Source organism: Phaethon aethereus (genome assembly GCF_964289735.1).
Source record: "Phaethon aethereus genome assembly, chromosome: 3".
Taxonomy (NCBI): domain Eukaryota; kingdom Metazoa; phylum Chordata; class Aves; order Phaethontiformes; family Phaethontidae; genus Phaethon; species Phaethon aethereus.
Window position 1 is genome coordinate 110,023,774 of NC_138576.1, and position 27,280 is coordinate 110,051,053.

At 39.9% G+C, this 27,280-nt stretch overlaps 1 protein-coding gene across 4 annotated transcripts in view; it reads right to left on the reverse strand.

The window, feature by feature from the left end:
- The window catches only part of LIN9 (lin-9 DREAM MuvB core complex component), a gene marked incomplete at both ends in the record, with an annotated part of 36,146 nt that extends 13,583 nt beyond the window's left edge, over nucleotides 1-22,563 (reverse strand). For 3 of the 4 annotated variants that reach the window (XM_081997067.1, XM_081997066.1, XM_081997065.1), the window contains 6 exons: nucleotides 3,930-4,055; nucleotides 7,018-7,151; nucleotides 9,078-9,182; nucleotides 12,970-13,064; nucleotides 14,005-14,037; nucleotides 22,485-22,563. In XM_081997067.1, the coding sequence (XP_081853193.1) occupies nucleotides 3,930-4,055; nucleotides 7,018-7,151; nucleotides 9,078-9,182; nucleotides 12,970-13,064; nucleotides 14,005-14,037; nucleotides 22,485-22,563 (572 nt within the window). The remainder of the gene's footprint in view (nucleotides 1-3,929; nucleotides 4,056-7,017; nucleotides 7,152-9,077; nucleotides 9,183-12,969; nucleotides 13,065-14,004; nucleotides 14,038-22,484) is intronic. The other variant, XM_081997068.1, reaches the window with a different exon arrangement.
- Between the last annotated feature and the right edge of the window lie 4,717 nt (nucleotides 22,564-27,280).

Below are 27,280 nucleotides of genomic sequence, written 5' to 3' on the forward strand. Positions count from 1 at the left end.
GAGATACTGGAAGCATAAAGACATTAAAGGACTCGACCCTATCTCTCAGTCCTTATTAAAAAAAAAAGTTTTATCATTCTTGTGTCAATGGAAGAAGTCATTTAAAAAAGGAGTACAGATGCTATTGTAGGTCTGCTAAATTGCAGAAGCTGTTATTTATCAAATAATTTACTACCTTTGTTAATTGCTTTACTGCAGTGAAATGCAATTTAAACATTTTCTGTGGAACTCAGACACTTATATATTGATTCCTGATCAATAAAGTGCCCTCTTTTATGAGGTTATTTTAGAAGACACTAACAACTCCTCTGCTGGTTCCCCCTTCTACAGTGCAAATTACTTTGTTTTAAATCCCTTCAAGATCTTACTCAGTCATTTCTCTCTCACTCAGTACAGAGCAGTCAGCTCCTATTTCCCAGTGTGCTTCTACTCTCTTCTTATATGCAGAAATAAACATTCTTATGTTTTCTTCTGTATACCCCTCACTCAGAGTTCCACAACGCCATTTCACTATTCTCCAAAATTTCTCTACCTTGCAATGTGTATGAGAAGATCATAAGAACTAAGATGTCAGGATGCTGAGACCACTTTCTTTCATACTGACTAGCAGTTTCACACATTTGTCTATATGCATACATCATTTGCTTCTTATCTTATACATGGTTTCTGAGCTATACGGAGCATAGACCATCTGTTTTGTCCAGTGTGTATAGTGTTAATACAATGAGATCTTAGTCGTAAGCAAGCCATTAAAAAAAAAAACAAACAAAACACAGGAATGAACTGAAGCAGTGATGCACTTCTGTCTGGCACATGCAATAATGCACTGCACTGAAGGTTCCTTCCCTAGGTTTTCCAATCACTATCACCGCAAAAGTCACAACTAGTCTTTGTATAGTCTAGAAACTGTAGATTGAGCAACTGCAGGTGTGTCCTACTCACCAGTTTACCACTGAAGAGCAGAATGTGTTTCCCTGGTGTTGTGTATTGCTTAAGGATCCTCATTAGGAATTCAAAATATCTGGAATGGCATATGCCAGAGAGTGATGGTGGTAGGGAGACTTATGCAAAGCTTATTTGGATATTCTCATTTAAAGATGCTATTTATTTACTTCATGTTTACTACTGGGAAGGAACAAGTGTGAAATAATGCTTGCCATAGGCTGTGAATTCCAGGAGGAGAATAGAATTGAGGAGAATAGAATGACTAATCACAGCAAGACAGACAAAAAAAAGAAAAAAAAAAGAAAAAAGAGTCAATATAGACTTTAATATTAGTCCATTAGTCCTTCTAATCATGGCCAGGGTCTTGCATCAGGAACATCAGATATTACCTGATGTTCTTTGACCCGTGCTCTTAGAAATACAAATTCAAATGCTGGTATACTAATCACTGACCTTGGAGGTCCCTACAACAGCACCTACTGTTTTACTGCTAGCTCAGATGTTCTTAAAAAGTCTCTGTCCCAAATGCTGTAGGTCATGGATGTTGAAAGTATTTGCAACATATTTCTGGCTTCTGTTAAAGGAAAACTCCAACCCCACGTCCTCCAGATCTATTTAATAAAGGTTATCCCATCTTTGTGCTATTCCTATGAAAAAATGAAGATTAAAACTATGGTACAGATCACATTGCAACCTCATTAGTTTTCTGTGGAGACTTTTTAAGAGGTTGAACACTTTTCTCAGTTTCTAACCTCAGTCATGAGAATTTGAACTAACAGAGGAATCATCACCATCATATAGTGGCAGGACAAGCATATCTGAGCTTAATTCATATTCATTGCTATTTCACAATGCCAATTAAGTTTATTTACAGAGTACACAAGACTAACTATTACCTCTTCCTTTTCTTGGAGCATATCTTTCCCCACAGTCTACTGGAATCTTACAAGCTTTGCAGGCTCCCATGAAGAATACTGTTGTGCCAATCAACCACACTGTTGATGGTGTGATAGGACATTTAAAGTAGCAGCAGACATAAAAAAAATTACAATATATTTAAAACAAAATAAAAAAAAAGATTACAACCATGTGCACAGCTATCACACAGAGACACTATTATCCTCTGCCATCAACACTGTGGATGCAAAATGTCTTTTTTTTTCTTGTTTGACATGGTCTTTGCTTGCACATGATGAGGACACACAGAAGAAATTTCTAACAGAACAGTAACATAAAAAACCTTTGCTGTAGAGATAAATGAAAATTATCTTGAAAAGCATTCAAATTATTTAGAATAATTCAGAATTTTTTAGAACTAAGGCCAAAGACCACCGTGGACATCTTGAAATGGACTACCACTAGATATGGGGTTTTAAAAATTATTAAAGAAATGAAAAGCAAACAAGAATGCTTATTTTTATGCTGATAAAAAAGCAAGAACTTGTAAAGTTTTGGTGAACAAACAAAACGAGACTCTATATCCAGTGAAATACTTGTACTTCAGAATTCAGATAAAACTTCCTGCCCGCTTAGACGGTTCCTTAGGCATGAGTCTCTCTTCTTAAAAATCTAACTGGATGATAGTTTAACAACAAACCCAAAACACCCTCCCCCCAAAAGGAAGTTTAATCAATGGTCCAACAGACTGCTGAATGAGGCAAGATGATCTTTTATAATGGTGCGCACTTTTAGCAAAAATCAAATGAATAATAAGTGATGATTTAACCCCCAAATACATCACTTCCTTCTCAGTAGGAAGTGTGATGACAGACGAATGAAAAGCTTTCTCAGTTAAGCTCAAACACCACGAACACCTTTCCAAAAGGAACTATTTTTAATCTGGCTCTGCTGCCTTCCTGTGACTGGCAATTTTTAGTTACATAGAGTTGTTTCTAGGTACAGGAGATGAAATAGCCTCCATCAGACAAAATATGATCTGACTCAGTAAGGTTATCTATGAAGCGGGTTCAGTGCTTTATAGTGTTTGTATTTTTATAAATAAACCTGTCATCTATTTCTGCAACACTACTTACACATTTTTCTCCTGATCTTACACAATGACAGGATGGTTGAGTTTGGGAGGGACCTCTGGAGGTCGTCTGCTCCAACCCCTCCAGCAGAGTCACCTGCAGGAGGCTGCCCAGGACCACATCCAGGCAGCCTTTGAGTATCTCTAAGGATGGAGATTTCCATCACCTCTCTGGGCAGTCTGTGCCAGTGCTCAGTCACCCTCACAGTAAAAAGTAGTGTTTTCTTATGTTAAGACTGAACCTCCTTGTGTTTCAGCTTGTGCCTGTTGCCTCTTGTCCTGTCTCCAGGTAAGCCTGGCCGTGTCTTCTCTATGCCTTCCCTTCTGGTTCTGTGAAAGTGCTGAATTGAATCAGTGGGTTTAAGAATTAAGCATCCTAAATTAGAGAAAAGACTATACCCTTTGTTAAATTTTGGCTTCTCTACAGTGTACAATATTTTATGGGTGACTTTCTCCTCTCTCTGTTTTGAGAACCAAGCCAGGAAAAGTTGAGGATCTATAAAATAGTTTAAAAAATAATAAACTAAATGAGATTAAAATGTGCACTTGTTTTCCCCACAGAAGACCTAGTTATAACCAGAAAAAAAAAAAAAAAACAAACACTTTGGGAAAAGCTGGCCTGTCTGCCATGCCCAGAAGCACTGCAGCATAGAAGATACAATAATAATGTCAACATATCCTAGCTTGGACACTCAGTTATCTAGAGTGGGAAGAGAACATTTCAAGTATAGGCTCATGAGAATTACATGGACTGGACACATGCATATAAGGAATAGGGTGTGTGTGGGAGCAGAGTGTGCGCTCAGAGAATACCTTTTCAATAAAATGTTTTTCTACTCTCTGCTATTATTTTACTTTACTACCTGCATGCAAAATTATTTTAGAAGGAAGAATTCCAGTAACATCAAAACTACACATAGTTATTGGTTGAAAAGAAAGAAAAGAAAAAAGTTACCTCCGTGGTTTTCCCATTAATCGTCTGATTTTCCCCCACTCTACTCTTGTCAATTTTCTGGTTTTCAAATTTGGAAAAGATTCTTTCAGGCATATACAGAAGTCATTATCTCCTTCAAACAGTGGTCTGTTGAAACATAATTGGTTCTCTGTTAACTACACTTAGTAAACTTGTGTCATGAGATTCCAAAAAACGTCCATCATAAGAAATACATTGACAACAAAAAGTATAAATCAGTCATATAAACAAGTCACTCCTATTCAAAGGAAAAATTTAACCTAAAATAAATTAAACTGAAAACAAAGACAGAAACTTTCCAGGACTATTATTTTATTTAAGCCTTACTATCAGTGATGTTTAAAAATGTTCCTCTCTCTTGTTACTACAGGGAAACATGGATTCATCCTGCTTTGCACCAAATGAAACTTCAGGAAAGCCAGTGCAGTGTCATGAGGATACTGCAACACACTGAAGGAAACCATAAAGATACGATGAGGTATTCAGAATAAAGGGAGGGACAGTGTGATAATCAGAAATAGAAAGACAGTACCTTTTTCATAAATTCATTCAATTATAACCCAGATTCTCAACAGAGGGTTCCAAAATACAGGAAATTGAGCCATCTTGTCATTCTCTACAGCTATACAGGTGAGACTTTTATTGTACCATACAACGACTCCATGATGAAGCTGAGGATCAGTATATTTATAGAAGTGACAGTTCAGAGAACCTACCTACACAACTTATGAATTTCTTTTTGATGCTATGACCTGTCTGTATCTCTACGTTTTATAACTGCCTTTTACTTTGTAGTATCACATCCTTCTTGGGCTGAAGAGACAAGGGAGCAGCAATGGATATGCCTGTCTAATAGCAGGTTAATCATTAAAGACTATGTGCAACTAAAATAGATCTCACCTGGTGAGAACAAAAGAATAACCGCATCCTACATAAAGCTACTTTTCTCCATTCTCAGCAGGGTGCTGAGGCTTAAAAGGGGACTATCCCCAAGCACAGAAGAGGATCTTGGAAGCAACACCACTTTCAAGTGAGTGTGTGGGGTGGCAGGAGAGAGGAAAGGTACATGGAGATAAGGAGACTCTGGCAAGAATGGAATTTTGCAGTAGAAGGAACTGCAGCTGTGGCATGAAGTGAAAAGGAAACCACAAAGAATTATCAATGAGGCTCAGGAAATAGACAAGGAAGTGTATAGAAGAGTTTTATTTTATCCAGATTTACTGTCACTAATGTAAGATATCTGTGTAAAGGCCAACTATTTTGGTGTTTTTTTTTTTTTTTTGGAGAAAGAGAGTATGTATTTGATTGTTTTTACTATCACTTGTCCCTAAGCAGGCAAACTGTAAACCCACAGCATCCACAAGATTGGAAGCTCTGGGAAATGGTGTACGCAAGCTACAGCTGCATCTGGTTCTGAGGGCCCATGATGACCATAGTAGTAAGTAGCTCTTTAGAAGTCTCTGCATGTCAGAAGTCAATGGGATCTTAACAGTCCTCTGCAGCAGCATAGAGAGAATCCAACTGAAACAGCTTCAATAATCTAATAACCACAGGTGATAGTTGTAGAGATTAAAATATTTCAAAAACTTGTAGTAGACATGGCAGTTAAATTGATGGTTTCAATTTTGGAGGAGACAATTTGATTAAAATATTTTGAAACTTGTACAGTGAGCCATATTTTGTCAGTTGACAGTTAGCTCTATGCTTTAAACTTTTTTAAACTTCTCATTAAGTCTAGATCATATCACTCAAAGCAACACACATCAAAGTTTTTCTTCCAAAGATATGAAGTTTCTTACTATGTTATAACTTCTATGTTATATCTTCAAATGATCATATCTTACTAGTATTACAAGCATACATTGATAACTACCAAAGAGGTTTTCAGAATTACCTGCTAAACTCAAATTGTAGTCTACTGATAGACCTAAAGTACTTGTGGACTGTTGTAAAAATCATAATTATAAATGTCACATATTAAAATTACTACTAGGAATAAGTAGCGTTCGGATTATTTGTTTTGTGTTTTTTTTGGTCAAATAAAGGGGCAGAAAAGCATGTAAAGACTAATTCTTTCAAAGGAATTAAATCCTACAGACGATTAATTTAAAACTAACTAAAATGGACATGTAATTTTTCTACTTGTGATGAACATATCCTAAAATGTATTTCTGTTGCTATGACTGCCTTCTCAGTTACGGAAAACAGCCACAGCAATTGTGATTAAAGTAGGAGGAGAAAAACAGTAATTATTTTGTTATGAATAAATTCTGGAGAAGAATGCTTGTTAGCTCTGAAGCATTCTTTAGAATATTAAATACTAGTGTTTCATCTATTAGTCAATCTGTAGATTTTAAGATTCCACTCATCAGTAATGATTTTTACATTTTAGAATGTTTAGTTTTTCTTGATTAGGGACTAAATTAAAATAGTTCTTTTAAACAATTCACAGCACCTTGCTAGTGGCATTAAGAGAACAAGTGCCAAAGACTGAGGCACAAATTGCAGAAACTGTCTAGGGGATCGATTAGTAGGAGACCTAAGAAGGACACTGATATCTAGACACCAACTGCATATTCACAACCCGGAGCTCTGTTAGCGATCACAATAAAAACTGGATGATGGGGAAGAAATATCCAAAATCCACATCTACACCTTTTAGGGAAGCAGCACCTTATGAAGCAGCAGTCTCCTTCCCATCCCCTGTGTATAAAACTGATCCAAGGGTTCAAAAAAGTCCAAGTGTTCTGATAACTTCATGCTTAAGATGCTAAAAGCATTATGAATAAAATCTTGTATCTGGTAGAGGCAGAGGTAATAAAAAGAAAAAGAAAGTTATTTCCATGAAGGAAGGCTTTCCATAGAAGACTACCCAAGGAACCACCCAAGCAGGTTGCTCATTATAAAAAAAGAGGAAAAAAACACCACAACAAAGCAATGAAAGAATTTTCAGTAATAATTTTAGAATAAACTTTGGAGTATCTAACCAATATATGGAAATTTGCATCTCAATTTCAGAAAATTACTTGTTTCTATACTAATAAGAGATAATTATACAAAACAAACATACTTATCTATATTTGAATAGAACCATTCATATATGCACCACTTGTGAGCTTTGGGAAGTTTGAGCAGGTTACGAAGCCGTAAACCAATCTTCTGTGATGCCTTCTTATCTGGTGTTGGCATTGTTGTATTAAATTTCTATGTAACAAAATAAAGGAAACTGTTAAACACAGTCTAACATTCCTCAATATTCAAATAATTAAATGAGATTTTCTTGATAAAAGTTTGCAAGTTAATAATTGTTACATTTTAATCGCACATACTGTTTCATGACAAATTTTTTTTATCTATAATAATCCCTACTGTGTTACATCATCAACGCAATCAAACATAACAGATGGCAAACTTTAGCAGGATCAATAAAACCAGTTATCTCCATACAAAGCTCTTCTAACAGAAACATTTTCCAACAGTGAAACTACATTATTGGTAACAATAGCATGGCACTAAAGTACAGACAGACCTCAAAAGTTTGAAGCACCACTGAACACCGTCTCAAGTGAGCATAGGTGATGTTGCAGCTCAGATGCCAGCAACACTAACTGCCTCATTTGCACTAGTGCTTCTACTCTTGATAACCCTTCTTAAACTGAGGATGAAGCTAGCACAGGAACGTAATACAGCCAAAGCTTTGAGCAGTGTCTGCTTTTTAGAAAGCTGCAAGCAAAACTAGCACAGACATAAGCAATCAAGTTTTAACTACATTTGAAAGCTATTTTATAAATTGCAGAAAGGACACTGTCTTAGCTTGCATGCATAATACACAGACTTGCGTTTAAACAAGACTGTAGAAAAATAATTCTGTCATTTTGTTCCAGGGATGGCTGTCTTAACTGACAGAAAGTAAAACTTATTTGCAAAACCTAACAGCTTATTGAGAATATTGGTTTAACGAGGTCTCCGTGCCATAATCAGTTGTTATCCGTCCCCAAACGCTCAAAAGTGTTTTGACCTTTAGTAGCAGCAATAATAGGATAAAGCGTAAGGTAGGCACCTTGCTGGCTCCTGCTGCTCTTAACCACTACCTTCTAGATACAGGTCCCCTTTCTCCCACTGGAACTCTAGGAAACAAAGCCTAGCAGGCCAGCAAGACCTGTGAGCTATGGCAAGCTGCAGACCCTCACAAATGTTTATCTAGCAATCACTGGATCTCCTGAACCAGAAATTTTAGTACAAACGAACCGAGCTTAGAACATTATCCAGGCCTTTCTACTGTTAAGAAATCATGGTAATGAATAGAGAGAAATGTCATGGTCCTCATCTCTGACAAAATGGACACAGCAAAATGGCAACTGCCAAGTCTTCCCCACTCGACACTGAACAGCACAGTTCAGAAGGTAAATAAGACCAGTATTCAAACAGCACTTTTTTGGTGTGGCAAATCCAGGCTCATAAGGTGATGGTACAGAGAAGGGATTTGGATGACAAAGGTAGTAGAGAGCAAATTCTTTAAGACTAAGAGATGTTGCCCTGCCTAACATAGCAAATAAAGGCTGAGAGAAATTACAGCTGTTCTTCCATGCTATATCAAGGAGTAGACAGTCAAGGGGAGGAGTAGAAAAACAAGCCCTTTGAATTGGAGGACATTATTATTACAGTATCAAGAAGGTATAGATAGCCATGAATGAAACATATAGGCTACAAATCTAGAGCAAGTTCCTAACTGTTGGAATACATTAAGTTCTAAGTCTTCCAAATGATGTAGTCAGTGCAAGAAATCTAGTCAGTTTTTAACTGAAGCTGAATAAGTTTATGAAGACCACAGGATACAACTGTTTGTGGTAGTAAGATGAACAATCAGCCTGAAATCCTTTCTAGCTCTCTATGCTTATGTCCAGGATAAAAAAGAACAGGTACCCCCATAAACAAACTGAGGAACCCAGTTGTGAAGAAGAAAAATATAAATCTGTTTTGAATCGTGGCTTACTCTTAGGAACTGCTTTCCTCACAAGAATATTCATAAACTCATAATGCAACTTGAAAAGCAAACATATTCTCATTTTCAGCTAACACAGATAGGCTTGTTCCCCTTTTTGGTAACAGTATCTGCATACATGTAGGTACCTGTGGAACCATCGCAACCTTCTGATTTCTTTTGGGTGACCTTGTATTTAATTGTCTGTCATCTTCTTCACAGAAGAGTCGACTCCGTTTTGAATTTCTGAAGGGCTGCATGTATCAAAATTAAGAATGAATTACAAGGAAAAAAAACCCTGATTTCTCTGTTCATGCACAGAATTGACAGTAAGAGAAATAGAATGCGTTTTCTCTTGCCACCTATTGGTTTTAAGGCACATGGTACACTGTAAGTAGTGCCTCCTAGCAATTAGAAACCTAAGGGCTGAGAGAAGAGAAGAAGGAATTTAAGATTCTAGGCCTTCTAATGCTAACTATAACCCATTACTGTACTGCTGGCCCAGTTCCATGGAAGTATTTAGAACTTAATTCCTACTTGTTTCCAGAGGTGTTAGGTGTCTAAACACTTGTGTATCTAAGCTTAAAATAGTCCTTGCTTTGGTTATAAGCGCATCTGTTAAACAGTTTGTTCTGAATTTTGGGTCAAAAAAAAAAGTTCATTCAAACAGCATATTTGTTTTGGGATGTTGTCAGTAAAAATATTAGCTGGATATAATTTTTTGGCAAGGATTTCTTATGAGTCTAATAAAGTGTTGTGGGTTTGTTGGTTTTTTAACTCATAGAAAGTGCCTACACTGCAAAACTCTAAGAAGCTGAAGTCTGAAGAAATTAAAGCTTGAATAAGTTATGTGAAAATATCAGAAAAGAGAAGAATTTAGAATTTACATTAACTAAAATTTACTTGTGTGCCAAGATGTTATAGATCAAAGAGAATTAGAAGGTTGATTGAAAACAAGAAAGCATATTGCAAATAAATGTCATGAAAAAAACCCCATACTTCCATTTAGTTGCTCCTCAACATCTTATCCTATGACAAAAAACTTGTGCTATCAGTGGGGACAACAGAGTAACCTATGACTGGCTGTTAGTGCTGAGAGCAAGCAGCTTTTCCTTCCATGAAGACTTTGTGCCCCAGCACAGGAACCAGCCACAACTGAAATCTGTCTCCTTTGCAGAAACCCAAGACTGCACCCTGTAGCGTTCCTCGTACTTCAAACTATTTACAAAGGTGATGAGTAAAGGCAGGATAAATGCAGATTTCACTACTTTCAGTACAGATGGCAAAAATGCTGCAAATTGATGGGTATGAAATCTATAACACCCACAATGTGAAGAATACTGGTGACAAAGATAAGCCCTTAATAGGAATTGGAAACAACATAAATCAACGAAGTGAAATGAAACTTCACTAATGAGCATTTAAACTTAAGAAAGACATTAAATAAGTTTGTGACTGAGTATATTAATCTGTTTGAAAAGAGATACTCTATATTAAATTAACTAGTGGTAGCAAAAAAACTGTGTGTTCCATGCCATGAGAACAGCTGGAGCTTTCCCAGGGAAATGTACCTTTCTTACTCTAAATTTTATAACTACACAAGTGTATTTAAGTAACAGCAGTGCCCTATATGTGCTAGACACCTAAGCACATTTAGCACACAGAAGAAAATGTCAATTCCTTGTAGATGTTGCAAACCAGGAAAGAGATACACACTGAAAACAGGGACTATATGTTGGCAAGGTGCCCACATCATATTAACATAGTAATTAGTTTATCATATTGTTATGGATATTGTTTTTCTCTCTTCACCTAGATACATCATGTTCTTTTCTTCACATCTTCCAATTCACTAAACCTCAAGAACAATCTTAAATTTCAATTACAATGTCTTTATGTTCTTTTATAACATCTCTGCTGTCTTTGACAAACCATCACCCTAAAAAAGAAAGGTCAGAACTATTCTAATTTTGAACAAGAAAACAAATCTACAATCCTGTTCCAACAATAAAAACTCTTCCATTGCAGAACTCCAGGACTTTTTAATCACAGCATTCTGCCCACAGGATGAAGAGACAGGTTCCTATTGAGTATTTGCAATTGCATTCTAGTCTTGACATTTGAGATGCTGGTTCCAATCCAACATTTTTCTCCCAAATACCTATACAGTTCTTCTTGATTTTATGACACTGTACCAGACGAAAAGCATGTGCCAACACAGGAACCTAAATGCTGAAACAATCTAGACAAAACTTAAGAGTTCCTTCAACCTTATGCTACAGCTATGATCCAGATCAGGAGAACTGTTTTACAACCCTCAACAGAAGCTGCCAAATTCTATTCCAAGGAACTACCCAAAATAAGAGTGTTTCATCAGTCTGAATTGACAGTGCCTCACATGAAAATAAAATAACTAGCGTCACAGAGTTATCATCTGTGCTAGCTAAATAAGTCAGGCGTTTTTTTAAAGATTTTTTCAACCAACAGTACAACGTATCTGCAAAACTTCCGGTGTTCAGAGAACTCAAACTAGTACAGAAGACTACAACATGGGCCACTGCTAACACATCAGACTATCCTCTGATCTTTCTCCCAGCTTTCTATAAAATACTGAGCTACATTCAAAGTTTGACTCCTTATTTTTAATACCTACAGCCTGCATACCTAAAGATTGATAAAGTTTTTGTACAAATGTTATGACTAGTGACTTTGGTTCTTTAGCACATGCAATCTTCTAAGTTACCAGTACGGGTTGTTTCTGGGAGAAGATGAGCATTCCTGGGGAACAGCTGAAAACTGTGACATGAACTCCTGCAGGAACTAAGGGCCATCACAAAGTTCTGGTCGCTGTCTGGAACTGCATTTTGTAGAACTTACATTCTCTAGCATAAATGCATAGCAACACGTGTGTACATAGCTGTATAAATCCTACCAAAATAAACACCTTGTTTGTCTAAGTTTCCCTCTACAGGGAGAGGATCACAGAAGAAGCTACATGTGACGGATGTTAGTCACATTGCTTAATGCGCTACTGGATGCTGCTCAGGTATTTTGATTACGTGCAGAGCAGGCAAGGGCGACAGTTTTCAAACATAATGTCTCCCTTCCAATAAACAAACAGTTCATAAAAAATAATTATTTGAATAAAAAACAGGTGATAGCAAGTTGGTTGCAATTACTGTAGAAGGCAGCAGCACCAGAAGAGTGTGAGAGAAAGATCTGCCTAGCAATTGAGACAGTATTTCACATACTCTCCAGGGTGTAGTAAAAAGAGTACAGAATATTACAGATGTAGACAAACAAGGCACTGGGTGCAATATAGCTGGTGGCAAAACCAAACCAAAAGTCACAATTCAGTAAGGTAGAGGATGTTGAGAATAGTCAAGAAAAGCTTGAATGTGATACAACGGGGAAAGAAACAACACTGGAATATTTCAAAAAGAGAGAGGGAAATGGTCAACCCAAACACTAGAGAGGCGCCCTTGGAGGCTGCAGGCTCATTACCTTTCATTCCTCTATCCCAAGGTTGTTCTTTAATGTAATGTTTCCCATGAGACCTCTCAGAATACTAGACATTTCACTGACATTCCTTCATTTTTATTAAAATCTGACCCCAGAAGGCACAATGATGGAAGTGCATTATGACATTTTCCCTTCCTTTTCTTTATGCATCAGTTCTCAGCCATAATTAGAAGGGAACTATTTCATGAGATAAAAAAAATGGTTGATCAGAAATGGCAATTCCTAAGTTCAAGGTGGTAGATACAGTACAAATGTTTCACACAACACTTGTTTTACAAAAAAGAGAGAAAACAATTACAAGCTATCTTGATCAAGGTCAGCAATTTAATTTGTTTGATTATTCATTTATAAAATATGTTTTCATGTCATATTCAAACTGTATAGAGCACTTATGAAGGACATAGTTTAACATTCAGAAATTATGAAGCTATAAATCGTAGCTAAATTTTTTTATATTTAAATTTGATTCACTTTATGGTATTTTACCAATCCTGAAGTTGTCTTTTTATTGCTTCTTACCATTTCCACTGCAGAGCCAGCATTCTTGCTTTTCCAAATGGGTGTTTTCTGCAGAGAATTATACTTTTCATTCCATGAACTGGATAAGCTTCCCTCTATTGTGAAGAAATCACGTCATTAATATGCATATATGTATGTTTTAATACAGCTACTATTCAAAAGCTAGTATAACATCAATAACTACTAATATGTTTTTGTCACTTGCAACCTCTTCATTGGATTTTAGATTTCAGTATTTTCATTAAATTGTTCTGAACACTAATTAAAAAAAAATTGAAAGAGATTTTCAGTACAAGGAGAAACATGAGCAAAACATTTTTTACTCCTGATAACATTTAGATTTCTTGAAACCTTCTTTGCTGGAATCAGTTACTTCCCCTGCCAGGTTGACACACAGCTTAGACAGCTGTACCATGCCTGTAACTGAAACCTGGAGAAGGTAAAGCTCTAACAAGAGCAGGCCTTTTTCTGGTTACAACATATTCAACAAATGCTATCTTCTTCCCTGTGTAATAGAAGCCTTGTAATACCTAAAGAAATTTTTATTGTTGGGCAGATTATAAGTATTAAAAATTTGTATGAATGTTCATGAAGACATTTTCAAAGAAAAAGATATAAGAAACAGATTTTTTTATTTAGCCCACAACTTGCTGACAGAAAACACAACGAGATTGTGAAATTCCTTCCTAATGTACATTTTGTCACATGTTCAGGTCTTACTAAGAATCCTTCTTCCCATCATTCTCAAGAGAGGAAAGATTACCTCAATCTTCTCATCAAACCTGACACCTAGGCAGTACTTAGGACATTTCAGGAATTTCCCCCAGAAAAGCAGTGTCTAAATACACCACAACATACGTAGTTTCAACCAAGGATTATTAGTCTATAGAACTAACAAATATCCACAAAAAACCCCAATCATATTTCAACAAAAACACCTTTTTTCAGTGCTATTTTCTTGAACTTTTCGAACCCAGAAACTAAGTACACCTGAAAATCAGATTGGGTGCAGTAAATAACACATTAATTTCTTACCTTTCAAGCTCACAAGTGCTTTTGCTGAAGAACCTGCAACATACCAAAAAGTCCACATAAATCATAAGTTATTTCAAGACATACAACCTATGCAGAGTCTACTCACTCTTAATTAATTCTTAGCCAGAAAGTGGAATTTAATATTAAATCTTTCACGGATGAATAGGTGAACCCAGTGTGCCCTCCATGGCACTAAGTGTAGTGTTATGTGTTTATTACCCAATGAATCTTGGAAGCATATTAATGGGTTTTTTTTCTTTAGTTTCACATCTACAAAACATCTTCAGATGCTGAGCATTTTTAACACAGCAAATTCTGAACAAGCTTTATGTCCAAACTACATACTTCCATACGGCTGCTTGTTTGATGCAGTTGCAAATATATTACACAACTGACAAGGAAACTGTAATGAACATTTCTTTTTCTTTTTTAATTATTTCTAGCAATTCAGAATTCTTCAATGCCAAAAATTTCCATGAGAGTAGTAGTTTATGCTCTCTAAGCTTGGTTCAAAAGTAGCAGGATGGATAGTTAGTTGCCCCCTGGTGGAACCCCTTTATTCAGAAAGGCAGCAGGTTCAGATATTATAAATGCAGATGGGATCCTTAGTTTGCTTGAACTGTTTAAACTGTGTAACTCATCCATCAAAATTTCACTGCTCCCTACCACTGCATGTGTAGGACCTCTGCAGTGCTTCTGGGCACAGAAGGATAAAACTAGGCCTGACTATGGCCATCATGCTCTGGAATTTTCAAATGCCTCTCTAAGAATGAGCTGTTTGAAACAACTACATTAGCAGAGGGGAAAGATATTTCTGCATGACAATGCTTCCACAGATTCATGCTTTTCTCTCAAATCAACTTTATCTTTCCAGTTATGTTCCGACCGCTCTTTCTTGCATTGTATCCTCTTCTCCTGCTCACTTTCCCTGCTCCCTCTTTCAGCTTCTCTTTGGAGCTGCTGTTCAAGAACATTTCTGACTCCAAAGGTCTAGAAGTTCCTTTTCTTGTGGCTTCCCCCTTTTCTCTTTCTTTTCCTCTTTTTCTGACCATCTTGCTCGTATGAATCAAGTTCAATCAAACCAGTCAAAGGTGAGTATGTCAATAATGGAAACAAAACAACTCAGCAAGAGGCAGCAAAGCATTACATCGGAGTGGTGTCAATCTCATAGCTGAAGTGCCAAGATCCTTTGCTAGCCACCAAACTCAGATGCTTCACCCATGAGACTGATGATGGGTCAGCAGAGCAGGGCATTAGATAACTGGTATCAGAAACAACAGGTAGAGAAGTGATGGACAGCAGAATGTTACTGCACTACCTTCTAGCTTTATAAGATTACCACTCCAAAACAGCATTAGTTGCCAAGGACTTTTCTACATGGGATAGTTAATCTTCAACAGATGCATGCTAGAATAAGGCTGCTCATTTGTTTACACTTAACCTGCAACTAAAGTAATGTAACTGGAAAAGGGCATCTTTATTTAGGAATACAAGTGTCCAAATAAGAAATTCCTGATCTAAGCAAGTTCAAAGTTAAACTAAATTATTTTAATGTAACAAGTTGCAGAAAATTATTAACACAAACACTTCTGTAGCTTAAAGCATTAGAATACATGTAGGATATCAAAATGATAATGGAGATGTCCATAAGCTTCATTTTACCTTAAAGGCAACAATATGATACATGGGTTTTCTTGTTAAGTTCTTCTGTATTGATTTTAGGGGCTACCTGCAACAACACCAAACTTCAAGGAATACAGTACATCCCCCTACCTTTTCCATTTAGCTTGGCAGTACTGTACATACTACCAGGGCCACAAAACCAGAAACCAGGATGACCTTCTAAGCAATAATGTGTTACAATAAAAAACAACCAACATTTAATACAGATAAAAACATTTCAGAAACTATAAAAATTGCAAAGTGATTCAGGATAGATTAAGTGTATTACAACTATCCAAAATTTTAGTTAAAATAATTATTAACCTGTAATATCCCAGCCTCACATTAAATGCCTGTAATTTTGTATACTCCTGTTCTGAATAACAAATTTAACAAATCACAGGCAGTCTTTTTAACCAGCATTTTAATTATAAGCATAGAGATTAAAGTAAAATCTATACATATGCTTGAATGTAAATACCTATTATGACAATGATACAGATTTCATTTCTACAAACATCAAACAATTAAAGAATAGGTGGGTGAAAAGGAAGAAATAAGGCCTATGCATCATTTAGGGTATTACAACCAAAATCTACTTCCAGCACCTCCAGGTTCAGAGGATCATGGAGGTGACTTTCTTAAAACTGAGATTAAAAAACCCCTCAACCTAGGGAGGAAGTACAGCCAGCTCACCACAGGAGTGGCTCAGGAATTAGAAGGTCTGCTTTCAGTAGGTGACACTGCCATACTATTCCATTGCAAACTGTACGATTGGCTTAGTATCCTACTGAGTACTGCTTTGCGTATATTGTTAGTAAATTAATTACTTGAACAGTGTTCACACTTGACTAAGTTTGAAAAATTAGGAAAAGATGCAGAACAGAGCTAGGAGAAAGATTTGAAGATCTAAAAACATGCCTTATTGCGAGAAAGTCAAGACACTCCAATCTTGTTCTTCCCAAAGAAGGTCAAGATCTGCACTGATCACAAGTATCTACAAAGGAAGATAATTCAAACAGTAAATAGCTCTGCAGCCTTCTTTTACAAGGAAAGGCATAACTAGATCTATTTCTCCAAAAATTACATTGGATAAGTCCAGGTTAGCAATGAATGCAAAGTTTTAACAGATTTTATATAACTATATTAAGAAAGGGCATGTCAGGCTCCCTATCATTCAAAGTCTTTAAACCAAGTTTACACCTATTTTTAAAGAGAAAATTATACCTAGAAAGGAAGCATGGAATTGAAGCACAGAAATTCCAAATATCAGTATCCTAACACGCTTAATGAAGAATGTAAGATTATTATAATGGCCTTTTCTGCTTCCTCCCCGCCGCTCCAATCTGTAAAATACGCGCACCACAGATGTGCAGTAAAAATAACTGTGTTCTAGCTTATAAGGCATTTAATATTATTGATAACAGGAAGCTTATTAGTAACTAAGAGTCAGGAATAAATGTATTTATATGTTTCATAACACTAGCAAGAAATGATATTCAGGAAGTCCATGTAAAACTGAATAAATTTTAAAAATCAACAGTAAAATAACCTCAGGTCCAAGTCTAGCGTGATGAAGACCGCGATGTTTTCATGCTAGGCAAGCTAGAAACCCCCTCGGTGCCAGCGGCTGCCAGTGCGGGCCCGGTGGATGGACAGCTCCCCACGTCCTGAACCCGCCGCTCTCCCTGTGGCCACCAGGAATCGTTCCTCCAGCCTCCTTCTCCCAGCACAAGGGAGGCACGTACAGAGGACTGTCATGAAGAGAACGTAAAAAACCTCTGCCAGCTGCTCTGCAAGCAGTATGAACAGACTTAAAAAGGAACTCTGATAGTTCACCCTCCAAAAAGTATTTCTGATGCGAAGATAGGCTTTGAGGCATGAGGAAAAAAGCGCAAAAAGCTTTTTTCCCTTTCAAAAATTAAAGTTGGGTTTAAGTTTAAAAACAAGCATCTATTGCCTCCCCTTATCTGAAAAATACCATAACTGAACAAAAGAGCTAGAGTACAACTGCAATTCAATACAGGCAGTTGTGGATGCCCTGATGTATATTTTCAAGTACTAACATGAAGCAAAGAGGTTTAAATACAGCTTCTCAACAGCTGATCTTAAAATTTAAAGAGGAACAAGAAGACAAGCACATGACATTTGTGAAAGTGTTTTCAGATTTTTTTTATAATGAACCCGTAACAGCTGATTAAAATTTTTAAAATAAAGGCTACAAGTGACCACAGGGATGTTCCATAGCTACTGATTTTACTAACATGGGGGCACAAAGGGGCATGCATATCTAAATCAATATAGAAAATTCTAGGATCCAGATAACCTTTCCTCTCCAGATCATGACACTATTTTGTCTAAATTCTGCACAGGTGAGCAGTTATTTTAACATTGGTTGCATAACTGCCTCAAATACCTATGTAATTAAATTACATCATTGGCACTAAAAATGGTGTGACAGAAGAAACTCATGGAGAAGAAGGGAAAAACACGAGCCTTTATTATAGTCATTAACCATCTGAGAGATCAGTCGTCTACACAAGCACGGCACAAGTTGTTTCAGCAGAGGAAGCATCTCAAATGATTGGCCACTAAAAGGATGGCTTATTCAGGAAAGCTTAGAAAGTAAAAAGTACGCATCAGAGGAAAAAGTGGCTTTGAGTAGCTTTTGAGCTCCCCCAAAACTTTGGGCTTGTTGAAGAGGTAGATAAATAAATGAACAATAACTTTTTGCTTCAAGCATGAAATAGTATTTCCCTCATGTTATGAGCCCACTAATAAACTGACATTTGTGTATTTCCAAATCCTAATTTAACTGCTGGATGGAAGTCAGTTTTTCAGCCATGTGAACCCTTTCACAGGACTTGTGCAGATGATAACCACAATACCAAAGCACTCTTTCTGAAACACTGCATTCTCATGATGGACAATATGCTGATACCATGGTAACATACAATTTTAAAGGTATGCAGCACAAACAATTGCAAAAATATTAGTTGTGGGTACTATTTAGCAGCCACAAAACTTATCTTGAATCTTCTCCCAAATGCTATAATGTCATATTGTTCTGCTGATTTTTTTTTTTTCCTCAAATGTCCAGAGCACAGTGGTGCTTGGCTCACAGCCCCTTGGGACTGGAAAACAAAAGTGGCAAGAGGTGTGCCACATCCCTCCTCCAGCTCTCCAGGAAAGCGTTGAAGCAGAGCAACAGGCTATGCTGTGAACCACAGCATAAGGTTGTGCTGGGGGTGAAGACAATGATTTCTGCATGAAGTGCCACCCTTGTGCTGCAGCCTCCATCCAAGGCCACACAAAAAGATCCTTGTCCCCCTTCCCTTCTTCTGCCTGTCCGAAAACACAAGCCCCTCAAAACAGCACCAGCAATGTCTACCAGTATATGATATTTGGCAAGACACTACTGTTTTCAGTGTTTGTACTGTAAAAGGTTAACACTTTGACACTACTACAGTCTGGCCACTTGTTGGTTGTTTACCTACATACAACACAGAAACACTGCACTCAGCCGTAGCTCAGTGGTTTGCTCCCGGCAGCAGCCCCGTGCTGATGATCATTTAGTTAGCTAAGCATGCTTTCACTTCTATCAAAAATGGCATCTGACTCTCACTTTTACAGAGCTGATTCTGGGTGTCCTCAGACTCACTTGTGCAAAAGAACGCACAAAGATGCAGCTCTGCCTGTGCTGTTTTCTGCCGAGCTGTGCCTCTAACCAGGACTAGGACAGCCTCCTAGTCACATTTGCACATATTGTCTGTTTTATCCAAGTCTCGCCTCAGCTTTACTGCATGTACTTTGTAACTGAGTAATCCATAAATAAGATTGATATTACTAGTAGTGAGAGATACAGCAGCATTATGTATACTCCAATACAATTAACTGTTTTCCTCTTCTGAGACAGAGAGGAATAGCCATCTGGTTTGCAGCAGTAAAACTGCCTACCACTTACCTCCACTGCAAAATTACCAGAAGATAGGAGAGCGAAAAATGCATTGACTAAAATTAGTCATTCATCAGGCACCAACCCAACAGTCTGCAGAAACAAATTCTGTCTCCAAAATATAAATCCAATTTGGAAGTACTTCTGCAATTGGGACCTTTAATATTCTGTAATTTTTCAGCTAGACCATTTGCCACAGAATTGGTCTTTCTTCACAGTACTTTCCTCCATCCCAGGCTACTACATCCCTCTCCCCTGGCAGCGCTAGTAAGAAAAGGCCTCAACTACAAGAAATGCACGTAAACTTACGCACTGCCATCTTCCCCGTTTTTTAGGTTGTCAGTGTGACCGCTCTTATCCATTTCAAAAGGACAGAATGTCAGCTTTAGAGAAGAATGGAACAACATATTATGAGAGACAACTATGTACATTACATTCATCACCTTCCTGGGTCAAGGAATATTCACTGGCCAGCTGCATTACAAAACTTGGCAGAGGGCAAGTAGGTGCTATCAGAGTACTCTGGGACAAATTCCACTTAATCAGATTTCCAATTTGAAAGTGAAACTGCGTAGTTCTTACCCCGCTGCAAAATTTCAGTTTTCTTGTCACTGAGTATGCTGTGTTTACTTATAATTGGTTTTATGTGAAAACTCAGTTATGGTCTAATACTTTTCTATAAACTATGCTGGAGAAAATTCACAAGGTTGATACATAAATCTGAAAGTCTGTTAGTCATGAACTATTGTAACTTTTTTAGGAACTTGTTTTTACACCACTATGTAAGATTCAAAAAACGATTTTGCAATGCTTACTGTTATTATCCCTTATAAATTAAGTTACTGACTTCATGCAGCTATCAGTCTGCATTAAGTCAGTCAGGACTAAGTCTACATCTTCATTTGAAGTGTAACACTGGAAGTGAAAGAACTATGTGCAGCAATAGTTAACAGTGTAATTTGAAAACATCCAGTTCACCAAAATTGGAAAGAACAGGAATGGAAGCACAAGGCAAACACTCTTTGAAACTTTGACATTTCTAGCAGTTCACTAACGCAACAGAAAACCTGAAGGTCCCTATTTGATGAAAAACAAAAACATCCCCTACTTGCACCAAACTTAAATACAAACCCTAGGGCAAGGTCAGCACAGCAGAAGCCTATTACCTCCACAAATATACATGCTGTGTGTCTGCTTCACCTGCCAAGCAGATACGATAACAATGACGCTGTTGGCAAGGGTCTGCAGTACAGCACAATCCTGAGTGAAACTGAGTCACGCACTTTATTCTAGTCTCTGTTACAGGTAAAGCAACGGACCTGTCAAATCTTCCCAATGCCCCTGTAGGCAATATAAAGATGGCAGAAATGAAAAATTTGTTTTTCATACTTTACGTTAGCTTCCTGAAACACATGGTGCCTTCCCTGGAAGATGGCAAGACAAAAGGAAGAACAGTAATATAAGCACTGTCCATTCTAGTGAAGAGGGAAAGTTAATTCAATAAGCAATAAAACGCTGCTAATTAATAATTACAGTTGTCTCAGTTGGTCCATGACTTGTATTAATCAGACTCTAATGCAGTACAGTGTACATGACTGAGCTGTACCAAATCGAGAGTGTCAGTTCTATCCTGAATTTACAACGATCCTTCATAAATTTGTTCAGTTAACACAATGACACTGGCCACACAGACATATTAACCCATTTTTCTCCTGACACTTGCTGAAGTTGTAACAAAGACCCACACAGAGCGTTCAACTCTAAGTCACGTCTCTCTCAGAATCTTCTGACACAGAAATAGTTGGTATGCTCACAGACTTGCATGGTGATGCACAAAACAGTAACACCAAAAATATAAACCTATGCCGTTGTGTACACATTTATTGAAACTACTAAATACTTGGCATGTATTTACAGTTTGTAAGACATATCAAGATAGCGTGTAGACACACTTTACATCTCTTCTATAACACTCAAGTACCTTGTGCATGAATCCATATATACAACAACACACATCTTTTTCATCTATACCTAAGTTTTTAACTAATCCTCGTGCACATTGAAAACCCACACAAACCCTATGTAGATGCATAGGTCCGTATGTATGCAAGTGTATTATTTTCATACTGCCTTCCTACACAACTAGCTTTCATCAACTGACACACAATACAGGGTCTTCGAGCTCTTCCCTCTGCTTTTATCAGTGCCCCCTAGATGCAGTGTGCATGCCCTAACCCCCCCGGTCCTTCAGAGATGCTCACGCTGTACACAGCGCATGCTACGAATACATAAGCTCTCCTTCCCCCCTAGGACGACAGGTGGGACAGGAGCACTCAGCTACTCACCCCTTCCCGGGGACAGGACGCTCCTTCCCCCGCGCTGCCCTCACCCCCACAGGCAGGGCAGGCTGTCAGGTGTGCCCCGCACACTCACGCCCTCCCCTCCCCGCCCGGCTCCCCGTTCCCGCGCCCCCGCCCCGCACGCCTCCCGCCCGCCCGACAGGTGACGCCCGGCCAGCCCCGCCACCTCACCCGGGCTGGGCGGGGGGCCCAGTCCCAGCACCCCCGAGGGCAACGGAGGTCGCACCCTCGGGAGGGAGCTCCTCGCCCGCTTTCCTCCCTGCGCCACCGGCTGGGTCGGGGCCTCGCCCGGGAGGGGCGACGGCGGCGAGGGGGGGGAACCGGGCCGGCCCGGTTGCCAGGGAGGAGGCTCGGGCTCCGGCCCCGCACAGAGCCCACGACGACAGGGAGGGAGGTGGGCCGGCAGCGGGGCACGGCGCCGGTGTCCCGCCGGGGGAGAGAGGCGGGGGCTAGCGGACGGCGGCGGGAGGGCGACGGCGGCGGGGGCACGGGTCGCTACTCACTCTCGTCAGGCAGCTGATCGAGCTCCGCCATCTTGAACGAGCCGCGCCGCTTTTTCAAAGGCTGCCTGGCGCGGTGCATTCTGGGGGAGGAGACGGGGCCTTGCGCGAGGCGGCGCTGCCGCGCGGGGAAGGCGCTCGCGGGCCGGGCGCGTGCGCGGCGGGGCTCGCCGCCCGGAGGAGCCGCCGGCTGAGGAGAAGGGGCGGCGGCGGGCGGCCCACGCAGCGGTGCCGCGGCGTTTGTGGAGAGGAAAGGGGCTTTGCCCCGACCCGCTTCGGTGCGAGGGAGAGGACAGCGCCTGTGACAGAAGCGGTACACGCCCCCCGCGGGCCTCCCGGGTGCGGGCAGGATGAGGGGGAACGGGCAACTGGCGGTCCAGGGTGGGTAATCTGCCACTTGATCCAAAAGGGTCACCCCAAAGTAGCCGTGCTACCCTCGTGTTTTTAAATAATCCCTATATCCATCTTCCTTTATTAAATAACATTTTGCTGAACTGTGCTTAACTTTCCTCGTCTCTGCTTTGCCCTGTTGGCTATCCTGTGCCTAAGGAAAACGATTGCAAAGGCGAGACTGCAGGAGGAGTAAGTGATAAGAAGAAGAAAACCCAGCATAATCACTCCTGGCCCCGTGGCCGTGGTCTATGGTACTCCTCCTGAAGAGGCAGCTGAAATGCTCACCGAGTCCAAGGCCTGAAGGTCAAGGTCTCACTTGTTCTCACCCAGTGCGAGGAAGGGAGCCAACAAAGCCCTGACAGCAGGTGGTCGTTGCCTAACAAACGCCATGTTTTGGTCTGCCCTCTAATGCAGCCCCCCCCACACCACAGCAGAGACGGTTTCCTTGTGTAGTCCCCTTAGGGCTCTGCATCACAGTGAATTACAGAGCTTCTGCATCAAGAAATGTAAGCATGGAGATACTATCGTGAACCACAAGCCCCTTAAATGCTTATGGAGCAGAGTCTTCACGTGTGTTGGGCTTTGACAACAGTACCTACTGCTACTTATATCAACCCAAATTCTTTTTAATATACAAAAATGCAAATTGAAGTTCAAAATAAATTAACGGTATATTTTAGTCAAGGCTAAGTCAGTGTCACATATTGCCAACAGCACCACGGTGTAATGCAAAATGGACGCTATGCCTGTTTGCATCTCTTTAAAAGCACCTAGGTGAAGCCAAGAAGTCTGCAAAACACAGAAAATGTGTATCTTGGGACATGTAATAAAGTTTTTAATTTGTGTTCTTAATTTGCTAATGAACTGAGATGACAAGGTGCTCTAGCAGGTTGAGGGGGCAGGATATAGGTCATGTTATTAAACAACTTTAATAAAAAAAAAAAAATCAATGCTGCCCTTGTGCTTAAGAGGAAAAAAAAGTGAGTTTCTAAGAGAAGAAACAAACAGTAAAATCCTTTAGAAATTCCCCCAGGGCTTCCTATGTACATTGTAGCAAGAGGTTTTAAAAAAAAGCTAAAAAGAAAAGACAAAGCCTAGCATGCATTTCCACCCCCTTTTTCAGGTCATTTTGAAAGGCTGTTAAAACAGCTTTCCTTCCCCTTAGCCCCCAAAGGGCCGAAGACACTTCAGTGAGAGCTTTCCATATTGTACAGCACAAAACTACAGTAGAGAGAGGCAAAGCAGTATAGGTATAGCACTAAAACTAGTAACAAAATGCAACAAACCCCTTATCTGTGCTATTTCAAAGGCCAAAACTGTGCCATGTTAAACCCTGTGCAATTTTCGCCTTTAATGAGACACCTCCACCACCCAAAAGGCCTGACACGGACCAGATCTTCCAGGCTCAGGTAAACAATGATGTGTTAACACCACTAATACTTTTTCTGTATTTCAGCCAGGCTCCCCTTGTTCCAAGGGTCGTGTGTTAATGCTCAACTAAGAGTGGCGACACTGAGACTTCCACAGTTGACAGGAGGCACGGATCACCAGTGAGATTTTTTTACTGCTGTGCTTTGTAAACCTTGTCATCAGGTCTCGCTGATGTGTGCGGAAAGCAGCAGTTGCCCGCTGCCACCCTGATGCTAGAGCTTTCACTGAGGCAAGGGATTTTCAGGGGAGGGAAGAAAAGTTTTCTACACATAATTGCATTTTGCAACAGTCCTCACAGGCTGAATTTCTAGAAGGGGGACAAAAAAATAGGGGGAAAGAAAAAGGGGGGGAACCCCAAACAAATGAAAAAACCCAATGCCTTTCAGGGTTCTGTGCATTGTGATGAAACTAGAAAACAGATGAAAAAGCAAAGAGAGATTTCCCCCCTGCCCCTAACACCTCCTGCCGATCATCTTAAAAGTACCAGGTCAGAAAGTAGGACTCAGCTCCCAACAGCACGACACTGGGTATTCCTTCATTTCATTCCAACAGCTGTATTTGGAAAATATGTAGAAGCTAGTGCCATTCACTGTGCTGAAAGGGTAACAGTCAACGCTGTATTATGAGGATTCCTGCTATAAAAGACCTTTTACATCTTGGCCTTTTAGGAATGCTGCAGTGTCTCTATATTCTGGTTTTTCGTTTCTCCTGTGCATGCTGTTTCCAAGTCACACAAATCCAACCTTGTTTGACTAAGTTTGACAAATGCACAATGTTTTCAGTGCGTCCTTTTACGACTCTGGCAAATTTGCGGTTTGCCATTTGGGTGATGTGTAAATGACATTACTATTCTGACAGACCAGCACGGTGACCGAGAACACCTGCACTCGTTGCTAACAACCTGCCATTAGGTACTGCTGACTCACCTGCCTCGCACAGACAGAGGGAGATCTTTAAACTGGCTTCACCCGTGCCATTCACTTTCCCAGAGGGTCACGTTAGGCAACTGCTCTTAATGGTGTGCACTGAAATGCTGCAGAAAGCACTTCTGCACTCCTGTTCCTCCTTAATTACTGCAGATGATATTAAGACATGGGTTACACCACCTACTAATCTATGCATTCAGAGTCTTGTCAGCACAGTGCAGGCAGTGCTACCTCCTGGGGACAGGAGACAGCTAGGTGTCATTTTCTCACCTCCCCTCGGCAGGCACTGGTAGTAGAAAGAAAAGCACAGACAGCTGGCAGAAGAGACTGCTCTTCAGTCACTGAAGCATGTTCTTGTCCGAGTCCTGCTGCATTAATCACGTTATGAAATTAGAATTTGTAACGAGGGGGTGGGGGAAGCACTCGTTTCCCCTTTCAGTGGTTGGGAAGCCATTCGCTCTTCTCACCTTCAGACTGTACCTGAGTATCTTGCTGTGAAAGTGACCTGCACGCTACCTTCACACTGGAACAAATGAAAACCAGCAAGTCATCGTAGCTGGGATCTACATCTGCATTTCTTATAGGTGCCACCACACCTCCAAAATGATAATTCCTGGAGAAGTAGCCTGGCATTTATTTGAAAGTAAAAGGACACACAAGCTCTTGGGCAGATGCATGTAACTGCAACAGCAGAAACTGTTGTTTTTATGGGCATAACAGAAGGAGTGAGAGTATAACGGACTAAGTTAGGGGCCTCACCACATATATAAAAGCAATTTAAGCAAAATACTAAGTGGGATATAAATTGGCCACAAGAACACTTCAGCAGAAAATTGCATCCCCAGAACTCCTAGAGGGAGGTCTGGGACAGTCTTCCAGAAAGCAAGCTGAAGCAGAGACCTCAGTAGTTACAAGCACTGCATGACTCATTTAAGAATGAGTACAACTCTTTATGGTATTGAGAAAGTTTGATGTGCCCAGAGGTCTTTTTTGTATATAAATTATTCAGTGGTTTGTTGGGTGGTTTTTTTTTTTTTTCTTTCCTCTGATTAGAAACAGAGTAGGGGCAGATTTCATTAAAGCTGTACCAACTCATTTAAAGACTGTTCTATGGCTCAAGTACCCGGCTGGATGACCTGTGCTGTATTTTTTTCTCAACCACTTCTTTCCTGCATGAACTTGGGCAAATTGCAAACAATTTACACTGCCAATCAGTAAGCTTAGCCTGGCTTCCTTCAGCTTACCCAGTTCATATAAACTGCATGGACTATCTTAACATTCGTGAGCCATCGTACAACAGAGCCTCCAGCCACGCTAAATAGAGACAAAATGGTTAAATATTTATAAGTTGCTGCTTTTAACATTTAGATCAGAAGTCATTCCTCAACATCCCTCCTCCAAAAAAAAGCAGAGGATGTCATGGGACCTGATGTCTTGACAACTTACTCCTTTCAAGTAGTTTTGACAGAAATGGGGCTACCTATTCATCCAGCTCTGCTTCGTGCACATACTCCAGAAGTAATGCCTTCAGCAGTTGTCACTGTGCTGCTCTTCCCAGCCTGGCCCCAGGGAGAGGCTGTCTGCATGCTGGGTCACAGCAGCACCAGCGCCTGCTTTCAGGAGGAACAGGTCTGCTCTGTGGTCAGACAAGCTGGCAGCAGCAGCAGCGCCTGAATTCCCATTATATTTCACCACGGAACAGTCACACCAGGGCTCTCCTACAGTACCCCAAAGGGCACCTGCTGCCTCTTCAGAAAGTCCTGTCCCACTTTATCTTTTACTGCTGTGTTTGCGAGGCTAGAGACAGCTTGGAATATACTTGCTTGTACTGCAATTATAACTGAGCACTACCTGCACATCGTAAAGCACTCCTTGTGCTGCTTGGGTTTGAGCAAGAGGGAACTTTGAGCCACCTCTGGTACAGGCGGCAGAGGGAACATCAAAAGCATCTACCTTTAATTCCTGGTCCCAAACTGAACTGTAAGCTGTTTTTTGGTTTTGGTGGTTTGGGGCAGGGGGGCGGAAATCTGCCTCACAACTAAACTGAAC